At 40.6% G+C, this 22,155-nt stretch overlaps 1 protein-coding gene across 2 annotated transcripts in view; it reads right to left on the minus strand.

Annotated features, from left to right (window-relative positions):
* dab1b (DAB adaptor protein 1b) overlaps positions 1–22,155 on the minus strand; it is a 48,833-nt gene that overhangs the window by 21,002 nt on the left and 5,676 nt on the right. For both annotated transcript variants that reach the window (XM_079348654.1, XM_079348653.1), the window contains exons 2-3: positions 7,937–8,558; positions 484–623 (exon numbers count right to left, since the gene is read on the minus strand). In XM_079348654.1, coding sequence (XP_079204780.1) covers positions 484–623; positions 7,937–8,006 — 210 coding nt within the window. In that variant the 5' untranslated portion in view covers positions 8,007–8,558. The remainder of the gene's footprint in view (positions 1–483; positions 624–7,936; positions 8,559–22,155) is intronic.

Below are 22,155 nucleotides of genomic sequence, written 5' to 3' on the forward strand. Positions count from 1 at the left end.
TATGAGGCAGACAAATTGGAGGTGGGGTTGGGGGGTTGGGGTTGCATTAATGTTCTTGCAGATATGCGCTTAAATTGGAAATTTTCCTAAGTGACATTTTGCTTTAAGTCTGAGAAGAGGAAGCCAGTTTGCCTCCGAGGTCAGAAAATGTGCGTGAATAAATAGAGAGAGCTTCGAGCTACACAAAATAATACAGCAGCATATTAGAGGGGGAAAAAGTACAAAGATGTAACCATTTTGCCAAAGACTATAAAGAACAATACAGTTGGACTTTTATTTATCCTGTCCACTCAGTTTTTCGCAGAGCTTCAGTGAATCATTCACAGGACAAGACAGCTCCTATGACTCATTCCTCGAACAATACAGACATGTCCAGGCAAGCCTTTATCAAATCTGACTGAAATGAGTGACGAGGCTCAATGATGCCCCCACAGACACACACTCACACAAACCCACACATGCAGACACACAGACTGTCTGTACCTTCAGCTTCATCATGGAGTCCTGGCACAGCTTGTCCCCACGTGCCGCTGTCACCTCATCAATCCCGATCAGCTTGGCCTTGTAGCGCACACCATCTCCACGGAAACGCTTAATAAGCCCCGCCTCAGTGCGGTCCTGACCTGCGGCGGGAGAGACGGGTAAAGAAGAGAGGACAAGGAGTAAAGAAGAGAAATTGGAACGGAGAGTGATTACAGGAAACAAGGATGTGTGAGCTCAACTGAATCGTACAACTTTAGCATCTAGCCCTGCTTAGGGTATGGAGGCTACTGTGCGTGCGTGTGTGTGTGTGGTGCGTGTGTGTGTGTGTGGGTGCAATTGTGAGCATGTGTGTGGGAGTTGGCTGCTGTGGTATAAATATTTATAGAATAGGAAATGCAGAATGAATAGCAAATTAGCTGCAGCATGAAAGGTTGAAAGAAAATTGAACTTGAAATTGGAAATGAAGTTGGATAAAGCCGATGGACTAAATGAGAAAAGAACTGGAACATTGGGAACACTTGAACAGTGTTGTTTGCAGGGCATAGAGGGTCATCCGCACAGCAACCTCGGGTGAAGGGGTTACAAGGTGGCTGAGTGAGGGGGCCATCGCTCCTACATCTCACCCATGTCCGTTGTTCCCATGGGTGCCATTGGGAGTGACAGACCAGCTTAAATGGCGGCTATTGAGGGGAATCATTTCGGTCCAGTGCTCACCCATAATCCACCGGGCCCTCCCTGGGTGATGGATGTTGGGTGGGTGGTGGAACGGCGGTGTGAGACATTTGCAAATGTGTGTCTGGATGGCCTCAGGCTTTATAATGTCACCCCCTCCCTTCTCCCTCCCATCCCTGTTGCAGATTATTCCGTCTGTCAATCTCTGCAGCTGTCCTGACACCACCTTGAAACACACACCTTTCTCCTTTTTTGTCTCTGCACCGCCTGCCATCATACTTTTCTATTACGAGGTTGTGAGCCTCCAGCACTGTCTCATGCATCTTACAATGTATAAAACATCCACTCGTAAAGCTGTGTGGTGTTCGTCAGACATCGCATTTACACGAGGAGATAGAAGGATTGCAAAATCAAGGTCACCAGCACCTTGGAGAATTTAACCGTTTTCAGGCTCCTTGCTTAGTCGATTCTAGGTCATGAGCTTGCACAGTGCATCAGTTCACACCTAAGATTTGTGCAGGATGAGAATAATATTTAACATCCGTTACAGAGACTGTCAGGATGAATTCAAACCCTAGTGGGGCATTAAAACAATCACATTCCAACCAGAAACACAATATCTATACTTCATCTACCTTAAAATAAAGGAATTTCCAAAGAAAAATCAGCAGTTCCAATGCAAGCACTTGTCTTGGCTACACACACCCTCTCACTAATTCATGAGGGCACAATTCTCTAAAGGGGGGGAGGGCTTGCCGATGCTAAAGTCATTAAAGTCTCTAAGCAAGTGAATGTCAAATCTGGGTCTAATTCAGACTTGTTTCTCTGCCAGAGGATAATGAGTCTTATATACAGCCACTGTGTACCTCTGAACATTAACCAGACGCTGCCTGACATGCACACAGCAACTATGAAGAGAAACGAACATTCCCCCTTTGATGACAAAGTCACTAGAAGACAAACTGAAATTTTTAAGTATGTGTAAAAGGGGCTGGACTCCTACGATTATTACTGCCGTTTCCGATAAAAACCATCCCTTATACACCGACTTCAGTCTTTTCATACTGCTTTATGTATTCCATCCAGATTTAACTGACTCATGCACTCTGTAATGTAATGTAAAATGCATGCTGCTCCACTTGCATTTTAAACACGATCAGTCCAATTCAGTGCTGCTCTCTCAGATGAGCTTTAACCAGATGTTCTGTGCCATTTGTTTCTTTACATACAGCGTGCCATTTCCCCTAATAACACTTCAGGAGAGATTTAAAGCTTTATGCATAGATCCTCAAAAAAAAGTAGGCCTTGCATACCAAATGAGAGTCTTGACACAGTGGCATAACTCGTACGCTACGTGCTCTGGGTTCAGATCAAGACAAGCGAGTGTGCTGTATTTGAAAACTAAAGAGCTGCAGGGCATGCTGTTTCAAGTTGTTACACACCGTAGGAGAGGAAGAGGAGAGCGGGAGAAGGTGTGTGTATGTGAGGAGAGAGATATATATTTCTCTGGCTTTCTGGGACTTACAATTACCCAAGGTTGAACGGTCCTCACAATATTTCTACCCAATAAGCCTGATGTTTAAAATGTGTCTGACAGAGGGCTGCCTAAAGCCTCTTCTGTAAGTGTGTCTGACAGATCGGGCAACATGAGGGTCCTGGGTTAGAATCGTTGACACCTTTGACCTTTACCACAAGTCTTTATTCCCTGGATAATCCCTGTTACTGTAATTTCCATCTACTAACAACTTCAGTGCTGTGAAATTGCCAAACTTTCACAGTTGGAATTGATATTTATCAAGCTGGACTTTAACATTAAATTCTACTCCCACCTCTTGACACAGAAGTCCTTAGTCAGTAAATTATATTTATAATCTGTCTGAAAGAGAGCTATAGCCTCACATGCTATTAGTCTGTCTAAAAGTACCCAACACATTAGACAACATGCTAGCCACGTGGCAGTTCTGGTTGTCTTGGATGTAAGGGTCTTGTGTTATAATCCAGCCTACGACCTTCTACAAAGTCTTTACCCCAAATATTTCAAGATGATTTTTGCAATGCCATTTTCCCTTAACAATTCATTTATTTATTTTATTTTATTTCACAGGGACAATTCATATTTAAAAAACAAGCATTTCTGTATATATAGAAGAGTTAGCCAAAAGGCTAATTTTCATCTGTTCAGAACAAATTCAAACACACCGATTCTGATACCTTGACTTGTGTATTGGCAATATTCCCAATTTCATTACAATTACTTAAAGAAACATAAAATTAGTTCAATTCAATTCTCTGCTACAACCACTCTCTCGTTTTTAGCTTATTGTAACTGGCCATTGTTTTTTTGTTTTTTTTGATAATGGTAAAGGATCGGTGGTTTAGCTAGTAAAATTAGCAATACCCAAAAGGCTTCATCTTTGGTTGATACAGATAATAGCATCAGAATCAGAACAACTCTATTAATTGCCCTCCTTGTCCAACAATCTAATAAAGGCTTTAATGCCAGAAAATCACCAATTTGAAAGAAAAAAAAGAAAAAGCGACATCAGAGGGCTGTACAACAAAATGCTATGATCAAAAGCCCGACAACCAGGCCCCGAACCAGGACCATGGAGAGAACAATTACTGTTCGCCCTGCTCCATACTGTTTCAGGGCTTGTTGCTGAACACTGTGTTGCTACCTCCTCCTTGTCCCACTAGAATGGGGACAGTCAGAGCACAGATGGCAACAGATGGAGAGTCAGAAGTGCCCCTCTAGATATAAGGACTTGGCAACAGGAAACTTTTTGTTGGGGAGCCGGGCATCAAGACAGCTTAACCTTTGAACCTCTCAGAGTGTATATCCGTGTCTGACTGTCTCTTTCCGTCAGTATCCCTGCCTGCTTGTAGGCCACACACAATGCCTATAAAGCTATGATGAGAGTTCAACAGTTATGAGTTCCCTCCATGCAGTGTGATGGTAGCCATTATTTTCTGCATCTCTACACAGGGAATTTGAAATGAAAATACTAGGTATGTCTTTTCAGTGCAGGGGGTAATGACTTTAAGCAGCAGTAAAGAGAATAGATGTCAGAGGAAGGTAAATCTGTCCTTGCCATCTGCCTCCCCCATGTGCACAAAATAACTTCCATAAGCCTCAGCAAACATGCAAATACACACGCACAAACATTAGTAGCAGCCTGAGTGCTCTTGTCCAGCAGGGGCGGGTCCAGACTTTTAGTTGCCCAACTTGGGCATTAAAATATGCTGGGGTGGCATGAAATGCACAAAGACAACTCCCCTTTGGCATTAATTTAACATTTCTATCTCCACTATCAAGCATGAAGTTAGTATCTTTATGCTATATCGTACCAATATTACATTCCTACCACTACTAGCTACTATTACCAGCGAGTTTAAATATTATTTCATAATTAAGTCAGTTTAAGCGCAAGAGTCGCATACGACAGGGAAGAATCTTTTCCAACTTTGGTATCAAGCAAAATATGGAAATTTTGTTTTAATGACTCACAGTTTTGGAGCTGAGGATTAGAGGTATTTATGTTTGTTTGATGAGAGTGATTGTTTGTTAAATGGAGGCTCAAACAACACTCTTATTTAATTCATGTTTGAGCAGTTCATTGCATAGTTTAATAGGCAAAGCAACAAACGTTTTGGTCAGAATGAAAATACAGTTTGAAAAGGTTGAAATTGTGAGTATTTGTACTGTCTCTTACACTCTCTCCAATATCACACATTCTGTGTGAGAGCTGACTGGTGATTCAATCTGCTGTTTGCTTCCCTGCTTTTTTTTTTTTCTATGTCGGTTTTCTACTCCTCTGTCCTTCTCTCGCTTTCTTTCCCTGTCTCTCTGTCCTCCATTCCTTGTCTCTCCTTTTGAAATGAATATTTTTTTTTTGTGCACAGATTACACCAGTAGAGCAACAGTTGCTATGGAGATAGAGTAAAGTCACGCAAGTAAAGCAATTCAGTTGATGGATAGAGGGGAGCTTTGGCTTTACTGTGGCAGGCAGAGTTTGCTGCAGTTAGATTAAATTTTCCGGATGGTTTTACAAACATCCCAAAAACAAAATGTAAGATAGTGTGGGAAGGATCACATTAAATGTGACATTTCACTCTTAAAATCCAATCTTTAAGTGATTAACCACAGAGAACAGGTATCAAATAGTCTACATTGATAGGCTATTAAAGAATCACATGTCTTCTGATTACCCTTGCATTGTCTTATGGACATGTTGTATCTTGCAATGCAATGTGGCTAAGCTGGAGCCTTTGTGAATCCTGTGCATCCGGGGTAAATATGGGTCTTTTAAACCAATGCATTTAACTGGCTCTTGATGATTGAGACAGGGCAATGACTTCATTGACATTGCATGAGAACGTTTACTGCTAGTTTGCAGATAAAACTGCAAAAGATCAACTTTTTGAAAGCAGTATAATAATAGTACACTTACAGCCAATTTAAAGATATCAATTTAAACAATTCAACTCTTGCCTGGAAGGTTTTCTGGGCCAACTGCTGATTGGTAATTTCAACAAATTTTACACATGGAAACATATGATGAATATTTATAACAAGGTGACACACATTACTTGGAATATGTAAAACTGTAAACGTCTCCTAATGTGTAATTGAGATGTTACTAAGTGGGACAACATCATTTGGATGTCTACAGATATTGGGCAATTTGACATTTGGGCACTTGTGCTTATTGACCATGAGGGTAGCGCATATGATTTTGTGCCATGTGTAAAACTAAAGGTGGTGTAAGCCTTCATTAGCATAATGATTAGAAACCTGGGTATACAGCTTGTCATCTTTACCCCAGCTCACTCAGCTAGATTTGCCAGGTTTGTTAGGTCTAGGCATGCACATATTGCTGTCAATGCAGAGCTATTAACTTCTGTTATAGTATCATTGCATCTGCTTTTTAGAATTTAGTTACACACTCAGACACTACACAGTAAGAAACACATTTCAACAGTTTGTGTCTTCTGATGGGAACTGCATCAGTTTGGTTTGTTTTTTCAGTCCAGAAAAAATATAAACACAGCTTCATGTTTGATTCTAAGCTTCATAAACCTGAGCCACAGTGTCCTTCACTTGGCCACAGACCCAGCTCACGACCAACACAAGCGACTGAGCAGCAGTCTGCATGCATTACTGTTGCCACATTTCCATTTATATGGATCTAAATGGCATCTTTGCTGATTGTGACAATGGTCCCTGCAGCACATGTGATTAACATGTTAAAGTCAGGGGCTGATAGCCTCGGCTGATAGCCTCCTCTGATGAGTCGCATGGCCATGTGTATAATAGCCCATCGTGCTGTTCTCCCCCCTCCACTTAACTCAAATCAATGGGCGCTCCTCCAGCTTGACCATTTATCTGAGCAAGCCGACAGGGCTAGTGAAACAGCCACAGAGGACCTGGCCCCGTGGCCCGCAGAAGCCAGATTTACTGGACTAGCTGGAGTGGCTTTATTTATGAAGAATTGAGGGAAAGTGAGGAGGGAAAAAGCATCCTTTTCTTCTTCTTTAGTTCCTTCCTGCTCCTAATGACTCTCACTCTTTCTACCTGTCTTTATGGTCTTCTTTTCTCCTCTCAGCCAATTCAATCCCATTTCAATCTCTCAGTGAACATTGTGAAAATGCCTCGTCCTATTACATCACTAATGCTGTTCATCAAAGCGACAGGGTGTGAATTATACCCTATCCGTGACACCTAAATCATGGCGCTTCCAGACCTTGGGGCTACATGGAATAGTTGTTACTACATCTGGATCCCCTGGAAGAGACAGGGAGCGTCTCTATGGACTTGACTGAGTGAAAATTCTCTTCCCATGTCGTCCAGCACGATTTAGCTCCATGCAAACATGACTGAAGGTTATGTTGGCAGCCCGAGATACAGAGAAAACTGTTTCATCCCATTTTGTCATGACAGTCTCCTCTACATGTTTCTGTCATCTTTACATCGTCCTTCACTTAGTCCACAATATTTCAGGCACAGGATAATCCTGAATCCTGAGTTTATATGCATTTTACGTATTTATAGGAAAAAAACCTGCTTGGCAAAAAACCTTAACCTAACTATCTAAAAAATGTTATATCAACCACTGGAAAGACCCCATTGAACTTGTCTTTAAAAAGTCAAAACAAATTATTTGTTTCCTTAATCTTTTTGGGCGAGTAGACAAATGACTAATTATTACTTTTATTTATTATTTCTCAGATTATGTAACTCCTTCATCACTGTAACCCTTCATGGTATTTGTTCACTATTTTCTAAGTCTCACTGTCTTCACCAAATGCATATAGTGTAGGACAACCACTTGAGAAACTCTTTGAACCTCCAAAAATATATTTAGGCATGCCAACAACATTCTCAATAAAAAACAATCTTTTGTACATGAACACTGTGTTTGGAGTTTAAAATTATGATTCTTTTTGTTGTCTTTGTTTAATTTATTGTAAACGGAGCTGCTATGATGCAAGAACAATAATGACCAAGTCTGACGGTTAAGCATTGCTGATGAATTTTCTATTAAAGTACCTGTAAGGAACTTTTGGTTTGTGTTGATTTTTGCGACCACTGTGGACAAAGCAGTCATATACCCATTTTGCTGATTATTTTCTGCACACGTCCAAGTAGAGATATTTTTGTAAACAAGCTATCACATTCTGTGTTATTTTCTGTGTCCAATGAATCCTTTACATAAACATTTTAGTTATGTATTTGTTTAACAGAGTTATTAAGAAGTCTCAAAATCAGAATTAAACATACTTTTGATCCTCCTGGACTCCCTTCGCTGGCTGGTTTTGACACCCGGCTGGATCTCGGCCTCCGCTGACATCCTCCACTGCTGAGTCCCTCGTCCTGCTCACAGCAGATCCACCATGGGTTAGCAGCACGTAATCAATCCTCCTCCAAACTCCCAGTGTCCACTTCCCACCACTCCAGTCCTTTTCTCAATCACTCCTTGGCAGAGAAAATCTCGTCGAAATCCATGGTGAGACGCCTGGTGCTCCTCAATAAATGAAGCCCCAGCATTTATATCTACGCTCCGTCACTTGAGGCCCATTGTGTTTGAGTATTGCTTAAAAAAACACATGAAAGGATGATTGATTTATGAGCTGAGGGATCCTTGCGTCAGCAGCGTCAGATCAGGTTTGACATCTTCTGGAGTGTACCTGAGTTCCCTCCGTGAAGGTCAAGTATCACATGGTCCACTGTTGCTCTTTTCCGAGTGTATGCCTATAACTCTGGCGTAATTCCCCCCGAGGGAGTGTGCGGCATTGATTGAAAGAAATATTGTTCTTCAGAGTAGGTCAGGAGTGGATATTATTCTTTGTGAGAGCACTTCAGATGCAGTCCGACAGCCCATCACAGTCTCTCTCTCCAAGCACTGCAAGGTGAGGAAAGAGACAGGTAAAGTATGACAGTTAATATTAAGCAGGAGGTGGTTAAGAATTAAAATGCCAAACACATTCCCTTTGATCACTCATAACAATATCAATGTAAGATACAAAATGGCAGCAAAGACGTTATCTCTTCTGGAACATCAATCTTTAAGGAGAGAGTAGCACATGTGTCCTGTCAGGGCTCCTCCTCTAAGAAGACCTGTAGCAGATCTCTGTTGTTATATGTACTACTAGAGTAAATGTAGAACATTTATGCATGACCAATGCATCTGTGCATGCAGAGAAGATTATAAGAAGACGGAAATGCTCAGAACTCTGGTGGACAGCACGAGAGGAGGGGAAGTATTAGTGAGCGGTTAATGGCAGGCTGTTTCAAAGCAAACTCTGGTGGACATCCTGGCACAAGTGTCCATAAACTGGAACCCCCACACGTTGTGCTTTAATGCCCTTGAATCCTCCACTGCTAACATGGAAGCTGTGCCAAGCTGGCACAGCGGCTGGCACTGCTTCTGTTGGCATGGTGACGGACCATTGTTGGAGAAAGAGGCCTTCAGCCGCTCTCGGCCTAAAAAGAGTTGCAGCACAAGGGAACCAGGCACACGTTATCCTGTGTGACATTGAGAGAGGTGAAAGTGATGGAATTATAGGGTCATATTTATTTTTTACATATATTTAAGATGCACTTCATTTTTATTGTTGATTTTCATTATAATTGAGGAAATTTTCAGAATTAAGCTACGAATACCACATTATTTTTGGATTTTGAGGTATCTGTACTCTCTTCCTGTATTTATTCCATATTTATATGTATTCTTCTAAATATTCTCACCTTTACTCCTACTTTCCAACAAATATCAGTTCTATCTACTCCTTAGATTTTCAACTGGGCTAATTTCTTCAGCTTTGAAGAGAATTATTTTTACTTTATTTGTCTGCTTCCCAGACAGAAAATAAAAGGAGACAGACAGAAGTAACATTTGTCCTGAAGCTTAATTATTCTTTCTGGACTGAACAATAATGAAATAATAACGGTTACCCAGCCCCAGAAGTGAGTCCTTAGAGCGGTGTATTTAATTTAATTTAGAATATCTATCACACCAGTGTTTTATGATTGAATCACATCAGTCGGGGTGACAATAAACATTGCTCTATATTTGGTGTCTTTTCCTAAATGTGTGAACTTTTAAAGTTTCTATGCCGGAAAAAAACAATACAGAAATATAACTGCTCATATTAACGTGACTTTCACAAACTGAACTGCAAGCAGTGTCCTTTTAAAATCTGGATAATCCACAGACCTTCATGAGAGCAGTTTTCATTGGAACTACTTTATGGTCCCAAGAAAGCTATTTAATAAGGATTGTGGATTATCCACAGTAAATGGGACACTGTCTGCAGATAAAGATGTCATGTTGAATTTTTAAACGTCTTTTTTTAGTCTTTGGAGCTCCATGGATGGAATCCCTTTCACAATACTTTGTGTGTTTTGATCCAGGTCCGAGCAAACCAAGGAAAAAAAGTCCAAATGTTTCAACTGTGTCATTAATGCAGAGGCAGATCGTTTCTTTGAGGTATCATGGCATGTTTTTGGTTTCTCCTGTCTGCCCAAAATGTTTCTCCAGAGTTAAGACCATTGCACACTGAGTCTGTTTCTTTTCATCTGAAATTGACGCATGTTAAAAACATAAATATGATCCCATGCTATGTCAATTATGTTTGCACACTGACTCTTTCGTCGTCATTATATCTTTCAGAACAAGTTCAATTTTCTGCGTATTTCCCATCCCTGGGTGTGTGTGTGTGTGTGTGTGTGTGTGTGTGTGTGTGTGTGTGCGCGTGCGCGCGTGACTGTCCGTACCTCAAACACACTGCGAGTCTCAGGATCATACCCTTCACTTTAATTGGTGATGTTCATTTTAATGTGTGGTTACGGTATAGAATCAAACTGTATCAAACTGGACCTCTGACATCCTGAAATATACCTGAAAGCGATCAGGATAATTCTGCAGCTCTCCTTTATTGACAGGTGAAAAGCTTTTGTCTTGTTTTTATGTGGATGGACCCCAATGGTTTTCTTCAAGGGGTGAAAGAACCTGAAAATCATCTTCACTGCTTGATCACTCTGCGAGATGAGAATATTGTGTCAGACTTTTGCCTCATGAAATCTAAGGTATAAATAAAAACAATAAACACATCAAACTCAGTGTGCAAGGTGTCTGCTGTCTTTCAGATTAGACTACAGAGCCAAGACACTCATCCGGGAAAAAAACAGACAGTGTGCAAAGGCCTCTTTATCCTTTATCAGAATTTAAATACAATATTTTCACATCCAGTAAGTAAGTAAAACATGGAGTTCTGAGCTCACTCACTGAGCTTAATGTAAAATGCAAGATGAACCTGGAAAATCTATTTTCCTTTAGCAATTTGGGTTCAGCAAGCCTCCCAGATGAACTTGTCTCGTATCTACAGATTTATGGCTTTGTGCATTCCTGTTTACATAAAGCCAATCCATGAAACAGACTCTTCACAGCCTCCTTCTCTTCTTGTAGACATGTCCTTCAACCCATCCATTATTTCACGATGAGCTCTGATGTTTCGGCTAATTTCTTTCCTTAAGCAACAGCTCTTTGTGGTCTCCTCATCACCACCGGCTCTCCTTGTGCACTGTCGTCTAGACCGTGTGTCACCTCTCATGTGTGCTCACAAGGCAGATAGGTCACCCAGCTCTGCACGCAGAGGCGATCTCCACAGAAGCACTCTTCATGAGAAGGAGCCTTGGAGTGGCCTCGACGGGAAAGGTATTTTCCATGTCACAAAGAGCCTTATCGCAAGGTAATTTTCATTAACCAACGAATAAGATATGCCTCATTGTATTAGACGCAAGAGCGATTTAATGTGATGTACGGCTGCTTGTCAAAACTAATGCTATCTAGGTCACCCAGACTCCCCAATCTGCTCTGTGTTTTAACAGCTCCCGGTGTCTCTTATGATTTGGGTCACAGTTAACGAGCATCCCTTGTCTGTCTGCTTCTCCAAACTGTTCTGGGATGTCAAAAAGCCCCTGACAAACGCCACCCTTTATTTATTAATTTGTTCACTTTGGTTCTACCTCTCTCAAGCGCAAAGGGAAAAACTTCCTCGAGGGGAGTCGATTTAATTTCTGCTCGCATTTCCTTATTTCCTCCCATCAACCCGCAGCTGTCTTTGTCTCCGTCTGCCTGTATTTTTACAAATCATCTCTGGAGATGTTTGTTTCCTGCTTGCGTCAGAGGCTTTGCCCCGTGACCGGATTATTGAACAAGAACAGACACGCTGCAAGAAAACCTGATGTATGGCAACTCTCTCTTCCTTAACATTAAGCACATCAATCATGCACACTATTGATTTTCAGGAGAGGTGTTAGAGTGTATATCCTTCAGAAGGTGCAACAGGCCCTCTGGGTAACGCACAGGTACAGCACATCTTGCCAAGCAGAATCAGAGTATTGGGATTAGATGTGATCTGAATCTTATTAATGAAGGGAAACTGTTCCTTCTTTGTTTTTGATCGGTTTGTCAGGAAGATGCCCGTAACCTTTAGAGAGTTCAATCAAAAACCACTTGGACTCCCATGTATACAGTTGTATCATGGAGGAGGATTGATTATGTGCTGCTATTAATCATCAGTTATTCATCAGTGTGTAATGACTGTACTTATCAATGTTTGCAAAATAAAGAGCAGATCTTTGATTAGTATAAGACAGACAATGATTGTAGTGGATTGTAGTGATCAGCAAACTATTTCTTGAAAGTCGTTTTAATTTACCCTCTTCTGCTTGTTCATGATAATATATCTCCTGGAAGATTATATTATTCATTATACGGATTCCTATCCAACAAAAAACTAAATTCCACATTACAAAAAGGTAAATATACAACTGACTATACTGTTGTATTCAAGTAAGAGAAAGGATTCTCCAGATATACTGTATGTTATGTGCTGTGTCAGTAGTGCCCAAGATTCTTGGGTATATCTCAGTTTTTCAATGTCAGGTAAACTTGTTTCATTTTGGAAAAATGGAAAATGCTCCACCACTTAAAAAAAGCTTCAACTCAAGGTTTACTGAAAGATATGATTTGAGAAATGGACAGAAATTATGGCTATCGCTGCTAAAGGGGCCATTTATACCAAGTATCCATCCAGCCATGTCCCGTTCTGGGTCATGAGGGCTGTAGCCAATCCCCGCTGTCATTGGTCGAGAGGCGGGATACAACCTGGACTGCTGACTGCTCGCCAACCAATCACAGGGCTGACATATAAAGACAGACAACCAGCCACACTCACACCTACGAGCAATTTAGAAAAAGCATTTCTTTGGACTATAGGAGGAAGTCAGAGCACAGAGAACCCATGTATGTATGTATGGGGAGAACAATCAAACTCTGCACAGAGAGGCCCTGTCCGACTGGGATTTGAACCAGGAACCTCTTCGCTGCTAATCAGCACTGATTGATTTGTTCACATATTGTTCTCAAGAACAGCTTTGCAGTCTGCCTTTATGCAATAAATGGACTAGATTCTACACCTGCCACCTACACCACTGTTTCTTAATTTATTTTCTTACTTTCCGTAATATATCTCCTTTATGAGCTTTCCTCCTCACTCTCTGTGTAAAATTGTTTTTCTTTAATCAATATTACCCCTCACAAGGTAGAATGGGGAAAAACGATACATAGACAGTTTGCTTTCAGTTTTTCAAATTCATAGATTATGCATATATCAAAGTGGAATTGCTTGATATGATCAATTGTCTGCCACAAAGTAAAGACCATAATTCTGATCTTTGATTTATATGAGACAGACAATAGGTTTTAATTTCCAATAATTACGAGTTCCAGCTCCCTAACCACTCCACTAAATGAAAATGATTCATTAGCAGGAATTGGGTTTCAGTCATGTTTATGTTCCCTAAAATATAATGCGCAATCAACGGGCATGTGTTGATTTGCAAATCAGTTAATTTTTAAGAAAATTTTAAAGAGCCAGCATGTCAGTACGTAGCGTTTCCTCCTGAGGTGATAGGCTTTTAAGAGACTGCACAATCAACCTCATATTGTGAGACAAGCCTCTGTGGATCGTGCAATCGGTGAGTAACAAAGGTTGAACAGCTATCTATCACTGGATACGGCCAATTACACCCCCATTCACGGTGGTCCCTACAGTAAGGTCTGCAGGCTATGCTCCAGCTTGCTTTTGACAGAGAAGAAGGAGGCCCCCCCTCTCCCCCAGACCCTCTCCTTGCTATAACGCCAAAGCTGGCATTGCTCGAGGCCGGTACAAACGTTTGTTCGACAGACCGGCTTTGGCACCTTGCACTGGTCATCTTTGTTACAAAACACCCCCCAGCTTATTGAGCGGGACACCACTGTCACAACCTGGCCAAACAAAACTCCTGTGAATGGCCCTGCTGTGTTACCTTGTGTCACCTACGGCAGCAAAGACTGGTCAACGCTGCTATCTGTTTTCAATATCTAAAGCCTCTTTAATCCTTACTGTTGTGAAAGGTAAAATCGAGGATATTTAATGTATTCTACAAAAGGTCTTATCAGAGCCTCACAATCAACAATAACAATGTCTCTTGTAGTCTTACAAGTCTTACAAGTGCCTGATAAACCTGGAATCCCAGATATGGCTAATGCACGTTTTTTTTTTTTTTTGGACTAATTCAATTCTGACTTTAGTGGTTGAGCGGCATATGGGTCTAGGTTAAAGCTTAAATTAATTAATACTTCTGACCATACAATTCAGAAGGTTAATCATGTTACACACTGTCATAGTAGGCTGAAAAATATGCAAATGTAGAGTAACCAGACCTAGAATGTATAATGTGGGGACACCGGTGTGGTTAGTTTAAGCGCCCTGTGTACAGAGGCTTTGGACCTCGAAGTGGGCGGCCCAAATTTGTAAAGTGTCTCTTTTCACGCGTGTCATTCCCCTTCAGTTCTTTTTTGCTGCTCTAAAACATTAGTTGCTTTTGGCAGGAAATATTAAAAACAATGGAAATTAATTCAGACTTTTAAGGACAGTTTTAGGAAACAAGAAGTTGATTTTGGGGCCTCATAAAGAAATATATCGCATCGATATGCTATTGTATACTTGCTGATAGCCAATTTTAAGCCTGATCAGAGGCATTTCTGTCACTGTTATTGAAATGAAGTAAGTGGGGACATGGTTATGTATACCTTAATTCAGAGCAATCAGTCCTATAGTTAGTGATATCAACCGACAAATGTGAAATTAATGTTTGAAACCCCCCCCCACTAAAGTCAATGAGATTCATCATTAGGGAACCATAGATGTTTTGACAAAATAGTTGGTTAGAGAACATGGTCACAGAGTCACTCACTCTATAATGACTAGAAAAATAAAAAATAAGACATTGGGAGCATCAAAGGACAGCCATATTGACAATACATGATGAAATCGAGAAAATAAGCAAGCTCTCTTTTAGCAAGCACAATTTAAATAACATTTACATATGATGGAAGCAGAAAAAATGGGGACAACTACTGTGCATTAAAGCAACACTACTATAAAGCTAAACCATTCCTTTTGATTTGTGCAGGGATTTATCTGAGGCAGAACAGAAATATGGTAGCCAAAGAGGGCGAAGGACCTCTCTTTTCTTCTCCTCCTCCTTGTCTTCCTCCTCAGCCTTCCAGGGGGAACTGATAGCCTCTGAGCTCAGGCTGTTCAGCCACGGCCCATTAGTTCACCTCATTCTGACAAGATGGAGGGCCTCTGACGATGAAACAGTCAAGTGTGCAAGCCGGGAAGAGGAGAAGGAGGACGACGAAGGGGAGAAAATACACATGGAAAATTCAGTTGGGGTATTTCAAGCGCTCTCATTTACTTTCTGAAGAAAAGAGAGGCCTCATTGCTTCAGGTTCAGCAGCTACAGCTGGTAAACTAAATAAGCGTTGCCACACAGTTGCTTTGCAGTGCAGATTTATGTCAGTGAAGGCCTCGGAGCGGTGCACTCAGCTAGGCGTGGCTCCAGCACGGCCGGGCTCAGCTTCTCAGAGGGCAGTGAGAAGCTGCCCTCTGAAGTGCCCCTGCATTATCCCTTTTTACCAGCTCAGCTGCAGGATAACTGCACCCAATTTAGACAGAAGAAGAGCAGGGAGAAGATGGGCCTGTGTGTATGTGCGTCTTCAAGTCTGAGACATGACATAAATGAACAAATACACTCTTGCTTGCGAAGCACAAGTCTCAAGATGCAAATATTAATGGGGTTTATTCTGAAAGTTTGCATTTCTCCGACTGCCTCTGCGTATGTAACAGACATATTCAGGCTAATAAAGTGTCACAAGCTCCCCATGGTGAGGGTAAACAACAGAATGAAAACAACATAGCTCACATTTCCTTCTTTTGTTTGTCTAATTCAACACACCGCACACAGAAGACGGTCTGGAAACGTGGCCAGCATGAGGCTCCAGGACCCCTCTCAGAACATTTAATTGGTGGATCTGTCTCTCCAAAACACCTCCTCTAATGTTGCTCTGTGGCTTCCCCAAGGAGTCTTTAATTCACTGTTGATTTGGTGTGTTGTTGTGCTGTGTCCCTGCGTCTGAATAGTGTGTTTACCACGTTCAGGAGAAAGAGAGAAAGAGAGAGAGAACTGGGCCTGCTCCAGACCGCCTGGACAAACACCAACCGATCTTCCCTCCTTCTGTCTCTTCCTTTTCTTTAATACTTTTCACTTTTTAATCTCTTCAGATATTTGTTTTACTCCCTCTTTTTTTACCTCTCTTGTACCCACTTCTTCTTTGTCTCTCTCCCTCTTCAAACATAATGTCTATTTGTGAAAAGAGCATGAAGCATGTGTTATTTGGCTGACACCCTCCCCCCCTTCTCTGGCCTGCTTTTGTTGGTTACAAAGGGACTGTGGAAACCTGGGTTTGGTCATTATTTCATGCAGAGACTAATTAACGAGACAATTAGGCTTTTTTTCCCTCTGTGTCCTTTTTGAACTAAATAAATAACCAAGGGTGTCCTCTTTCATTGCACTATGGGTCATGGATATAATTAAGAGGCATAAACAGCCTCTTTATAAAGCTAGACTATGAATATCTGTTTTCAGTTCATCGTTCGGACTTATTCATGTTTTTAAAAGACAAACATTGGATTCAGAAGCGTTTTGGACAGGGATTAGGACAATCAAACACAGCAGAGATCCAGTGAAGGGAGATAAAAGTTGTCATGATCAAACTGGTGAGCACAAAACATTACCTGCAGTCTGAGGGACGCTTAAATAAGGCTGCAGGGAAGCGCACAAACAAACGTTTCAAACAGACCTTTTTTTTTTTTTTTTTTACTTTCTGTCCCACTGTTTGTTAAGGAGTAGATTTCTTCATTAAAATGAAATAGTGTGATTTTTTTTGTAGACTTTACCAACATTATTGCAGAGGGAGAGGAGACTTTTTCTCTTTGATGAAAGGAGGCTCTTTTGATTTTCTCGTTCTAGATTTTGTTTTCTTTTACCCTTCATTTAATCTGCGAAAACTGGAAAAAAAACTGAAATCATTATGTTTGAGGTTGTTCTTCTTCTGTAGAACTGCTTTTTTTTAAACTCCCCGTATTCACGAAACAATGATGTAAAAAAAAAAAAAAAAAAAAAGGACTTGTGAGATTTGTGTCTATAGCTGGTGTGTATTAGCCCAAAATGTGCTCTGTTTTGACTCCAGGGTTGGTCTCCACCTTATTAGGCTCCTTATTGGCCACTATGTTCACAGTCCATGCAGCTTGTTTCTCTGCTTTATGGTCCTCATTATGTTGTGTGAGTAGGTTTTGAAGAGCTTTCTAACAGAACACCGCTCCTTCCATGGAGCTAAAAAAAAAAAAAAGAAACAAGAAACAAACAAAGATTGAAAGACTCATTATAAAGCCCAATAAAACTGACAGGAGCTGCAGGTTCAGGGAATAACTGCCAACACTATGAGCGACCCCGTTTTAAAAGTTATAAAAGGATGATCTTCTTCTTTGGTCCTTTTTTATTACTGGTTTTATATACAGTATGTCTGAATATGACTATATCTTCCTTCCATGAATTTCTTGTCTTTTGCAATAAAAACTCAACAGTTGGTTGGAGTTTCCTCTCAGACTGCTGCGTGTGGCAGAAATACGCCTGAGAGGAAATATAGGAGTGATTGACATTACATACAAAGGAGAGTTAGCATGACTAACACTCTGCTGTGATAACGCAGATGAGTTATTTGGTTTGCTTTCATGACTCTACAAGTTTCTTGCAGGCAGCTGGAGGAGCTATTCATGAACAGGAAAAATCCCTTTCTCTCTTCAAAAAAGAAATAAAATTACACTCCAGCGCTCCCAAAAAGCTGTTTTTTTTTTTTTTTACTGACGTCATTGTGTCTTTGCAGCTGTACTTCAGACATTACAAAGTACTTTCAAGTACTAATTCTGATCTCTTGAGGACGCCTTTGTGTGGCTCAACTCCCCCTCTGTGTACTACCAGGTTTGTCGTAAAACTGTACTTTAAAAGAAACTCAACAACCCACATACGCTCACACACACAAACGGACAATTCCCCTGACGACGCTACAATATGCGCGGGTGTAATTAGAGAATCTCCCAGCACACCTCAACGTCTCTCATTAATCTCTCATGAGTGATAAGGCCACTGCGACGTATGGAGCGGCGGGAGGTGTGAAACTGGGTGTGAAACTGTTGTCATCTCATATGTTATCGCACTCTAGAGAGAAGGAGGATTAAACCACGCAGGGCACAGCCCATTGGCAGCTAATCATGCTGCTAATGATAAGTGAAATATTCCAACAGCCCTCATTATAATGGCATTGCAAGGTCAAGATCTCGTACAGATCGCAAACGCTGACACGCAGAGCGAGTGTTGTCTTCAGCAGTTTGTGTTGTTTTGTATAAACCCTAAGCAGAGGTCTGATACAAGCCTTCTGTATGTGACACTTGATGGCTGATTAGAGCCAAACATCACGGTGGGCTCATGCTGTGACGCTCTGATGAGAAGTGATCTAAAGGGTCTTGTCAGCAGACATCATGCTGACCGCCGCTGCTATTGCTGCTGTGCCAGATGCTCGCTGCTCGCTGCAACTCCACATCAAAAATGTGGAAACTGAGCCCTGTAGACGATCTCATCCAGAGAGCGCTAGGCTTAATTAAAAAAGGTACAAAGTTACAAATTAGCGCAACAGAAATCAGTCAGCCTGGACTGATGTTCATGACAAATCAAGAGGGAAACTACATTTGAAGCATATCAGTATGTAAAGATTAAAAAGCCTCTGAATTCCACCTTCACTGAGCTCTCTTTGTGAGAAATACGGGACCTTAAACATAATAATAAACATCTGGAAAGTATCAAAAACGAGCTTTTTATCCAAAAGGCTAAGTAATCTTCACTGGTGTTGGGTTGGAATTAAACACATTCAAGGTAGAAAACCCACACAATGATTAGAAAGAAGTCTCAGAAGAGTAGGTGAAAAAAACATCCAAGAAAACTCGAAAATTAAAAAGAAAAAAAACTAGACACCTGAAGAGGTCAGTTCAGAAGAAAAATCCACAAACCAATAGGAACACTTCATAACTTATCATTCTCTGACCTATTACCTTAAACCTTATTACTTATACAGTCTTTAAGTCTATGTTTCTATGCTCAGAACCATGCAGGTGTCAATCATGACCTGATCATCAGTAGGGGCAGCAGTAGATACTTGGGCTGGGAACCAGAATCCCGATGCGGACCAAAATATGGAAGTTGGTCCGGTGAGAGGTGCCAGACCAAGTGTGTGTGTGTGTGTGTGTGTGTGTGTGTGTGTCTCTACAATAACAAAGTGTGAACCAGAATTTCCCCCTCTGGCATTAATAAAGTATATAAAAATAAAATGAAAATAATTAAATCTTGAGAAAAGGTCTAAACAATAAAATAAGTAATTTCCTTCAAGTTTTCTAAGACTTATGAACATGTGTTTTCCCTAATGTTTGTAGTGAATGCTTTCATATAATGTATTCATACTGCTCTATCAAACTTCAGAGGCTTTAAATGTGGTTTTTCTTCACAAATTTTAAATATAGACCAAAATGAATCGTAGAAGGATGATGAGAGAGCATTTGCAAACCAAATTCAGAAATGTATGGTTTTCACATCAAGGTCAATCGAAAGGTCAGCTTCTTTTAGAGTCAACTGAGGCTAGATTACCAAGAGGTCAACTGACAGTTGACCCCAGACACTTAAGAGGTTTGAACAATCGTGGTTTAAAAGGACTTCATTGTTTCCATTTAAGATGAACTGACTTTGTACATAATCTTGATTAAGGGTGTGAGGATTTGTGCCCAACGCCAGTAAAGGTTACATTTTACAAATGTAGCAGCTATACTCTCATAATAAAAAAAAAACCCCAAAAAAACTTTTTTCAGAAATTGTTTCAAGCAAACATTTGATATATTTTAAGTCAGTAGACAAAAGAGCACTGTGGTCCATCAAGGTGAGAATTTTTGTCAAACAGGTATGCAGGCTGCCTGGATAATGTTCAAACATTATGTGTTTTGTAAATGAAGGATAGCTGTTGTTTTATACCAAATGAGGGTTTAGTAAAGACATGGAAAGCTTTTGATAACATCTAATGTTACAAAGTAGACCTACAGTTTCTGCTTCATGTGTTCATTATTTAATTAATCTCATGTATTTACCTTACATTATGTTAAGTTGTAGCCTCGAAACAAGATGTAGGCAGGGGCGTGTCCAGAGGGGCAGGAGTAGCATAGGCCACCCTTGAAATGTTATTGGCCAGCCCAAAATGAAATGTTTGGTTGTATTATTTTAATTTGTAACTTTGGACACACTTTGTTTTGTGCCTTGAAGAATTAGAATATGTCTATGTTGCCCTTATGTTGTGTAACTTTAAAGTCCATGTGATGAGTGCAGACAGAAGGGTAAATCAATGCTCTTCATTCATGCACATAAACTTCAGGCCACCCCTGCAGAGTCAATGCCCCAGTTGGACTCACCCTTGTATGGAGATCATACATTGGTTGCTGGAAGTGAATATTTTGCAGATATAATACACGGACATATTTTGATTTCAGAGAATGTAGTATTAAAAGTGAAATGTTACTTCCTGATCATTTTTAGCTAGTTGACTTTAGAGGACTTCTGTCCCACAGTAAAAGCTACTTGTGACCAAATGACAAAAAATAGTTAAATCAGAGAAGCTTATTTTCTGTGAGTGATTACATGTGCTGTTTTTTAACAATTGCTCAGACCTGTAAATGGTCGAAAACATCGGGACTGCACTCTGCTTGAAATACTAAAAAAAAAAAACATGAATCAAGGGACGTGAAATCACATGAGAATTGAATGTGATCGCTCCTCTAGGCTGAACTAAACATCTCAATTATCTCCAGGGGGTTGGAAACAGCTCTGCAGCGAGGGCCTGTGGCAGATACAATATTTAAATTGTCTGTCAGTGGCAGAAAAAAACCCTGCTAAGCTTATATTTGATTACAGATTTTATGGAGCACAAACAAAAGGGCACGCACAAATGCTTCAGAGCTAAAGTAAGAGCCGGCTCGGTGCACTATTATAATCATCAGCCACATATGGAGCCGCTGTCCCGCCCTGTGGGGAATCAGGTTGTAGAACGGGCCGACGGGATGAAACCAGAAGACCTCACTACTCAGAGGTGATGAATGCTCGTCTGCTTACGAAGCCTCCTGTAGTGCATCTGTGAGAGCAGATGAATGGGGAGGAGAGGCTGATAAATTGGGTCACACGAACGTAGCAGTTCTGGGTAATGCGGTGAAAACGCTGGAGGAGAGCAGCGGGGTTGCTGCACGTGCCGACAACTGGGGCAGAGCTGCTCCAACTTCCCTGGATTTTCTTTTCTCCTCCTCCTCACGCTCCTCCTGGCATAATTGAATAGTTATGCTTTTAATTCAGAAAAAGCATGCTTTTTAATTTTTTGTCCTTTTCCTGAAACCATTTACCTCAAAATAAATCCCATAAAATTAAAATGTACTTAATTTGAAAACATTTTTTTTGAATAGTCTGCTGTGTGACTTTGTTCTCTTTTGCTGTATCTAACTCAATAATTCTTATTAACCTAGCTTTCAGATGTGTTGAGGTTTTCATTTAAATGAAAGCAGAATCATTTTTATTATACAGGCATGGAAAGGAACAACTACACCAAGGATCGAAAATTAATGACACCTAAACTCTGTTTCACAAATTATTTTGGTAATATATTATATTGATTTCTCCCTTACAAGAAAATATACCTCAAATTAAGATGATGTCTCAATAAATGAGACAATTAAAGGCCTGTAAGAACATAAACTATCAGTCTTTAAACAATGAGCCTTAATGTAAGACACTTCTTTTTTTAAAGTGGGCGTCCCAACACTGGGACGAGGTGCTGAAATAGAATTAAACTAAAAACTTTTTATTATTTGTGATGATAACATTTGACAGTATGTATTTTTAGATGTAATGTATCACTGCTTATAGAAATATGTTCTTATTCTTTAAATGAAAAACGCCTGTCAGAAGTGGCC

This window comes from Symphodus melops (genome assembly GCF_947650265.1).
Source record: "Symphodus melops genome assembly, chromosome: 7".
Lineage (NCBI taxonomy): Eukaryota > Metazoa > Chordata > Actinopteri > Labriformes > Labridae > Symphodus > Symphodus melops.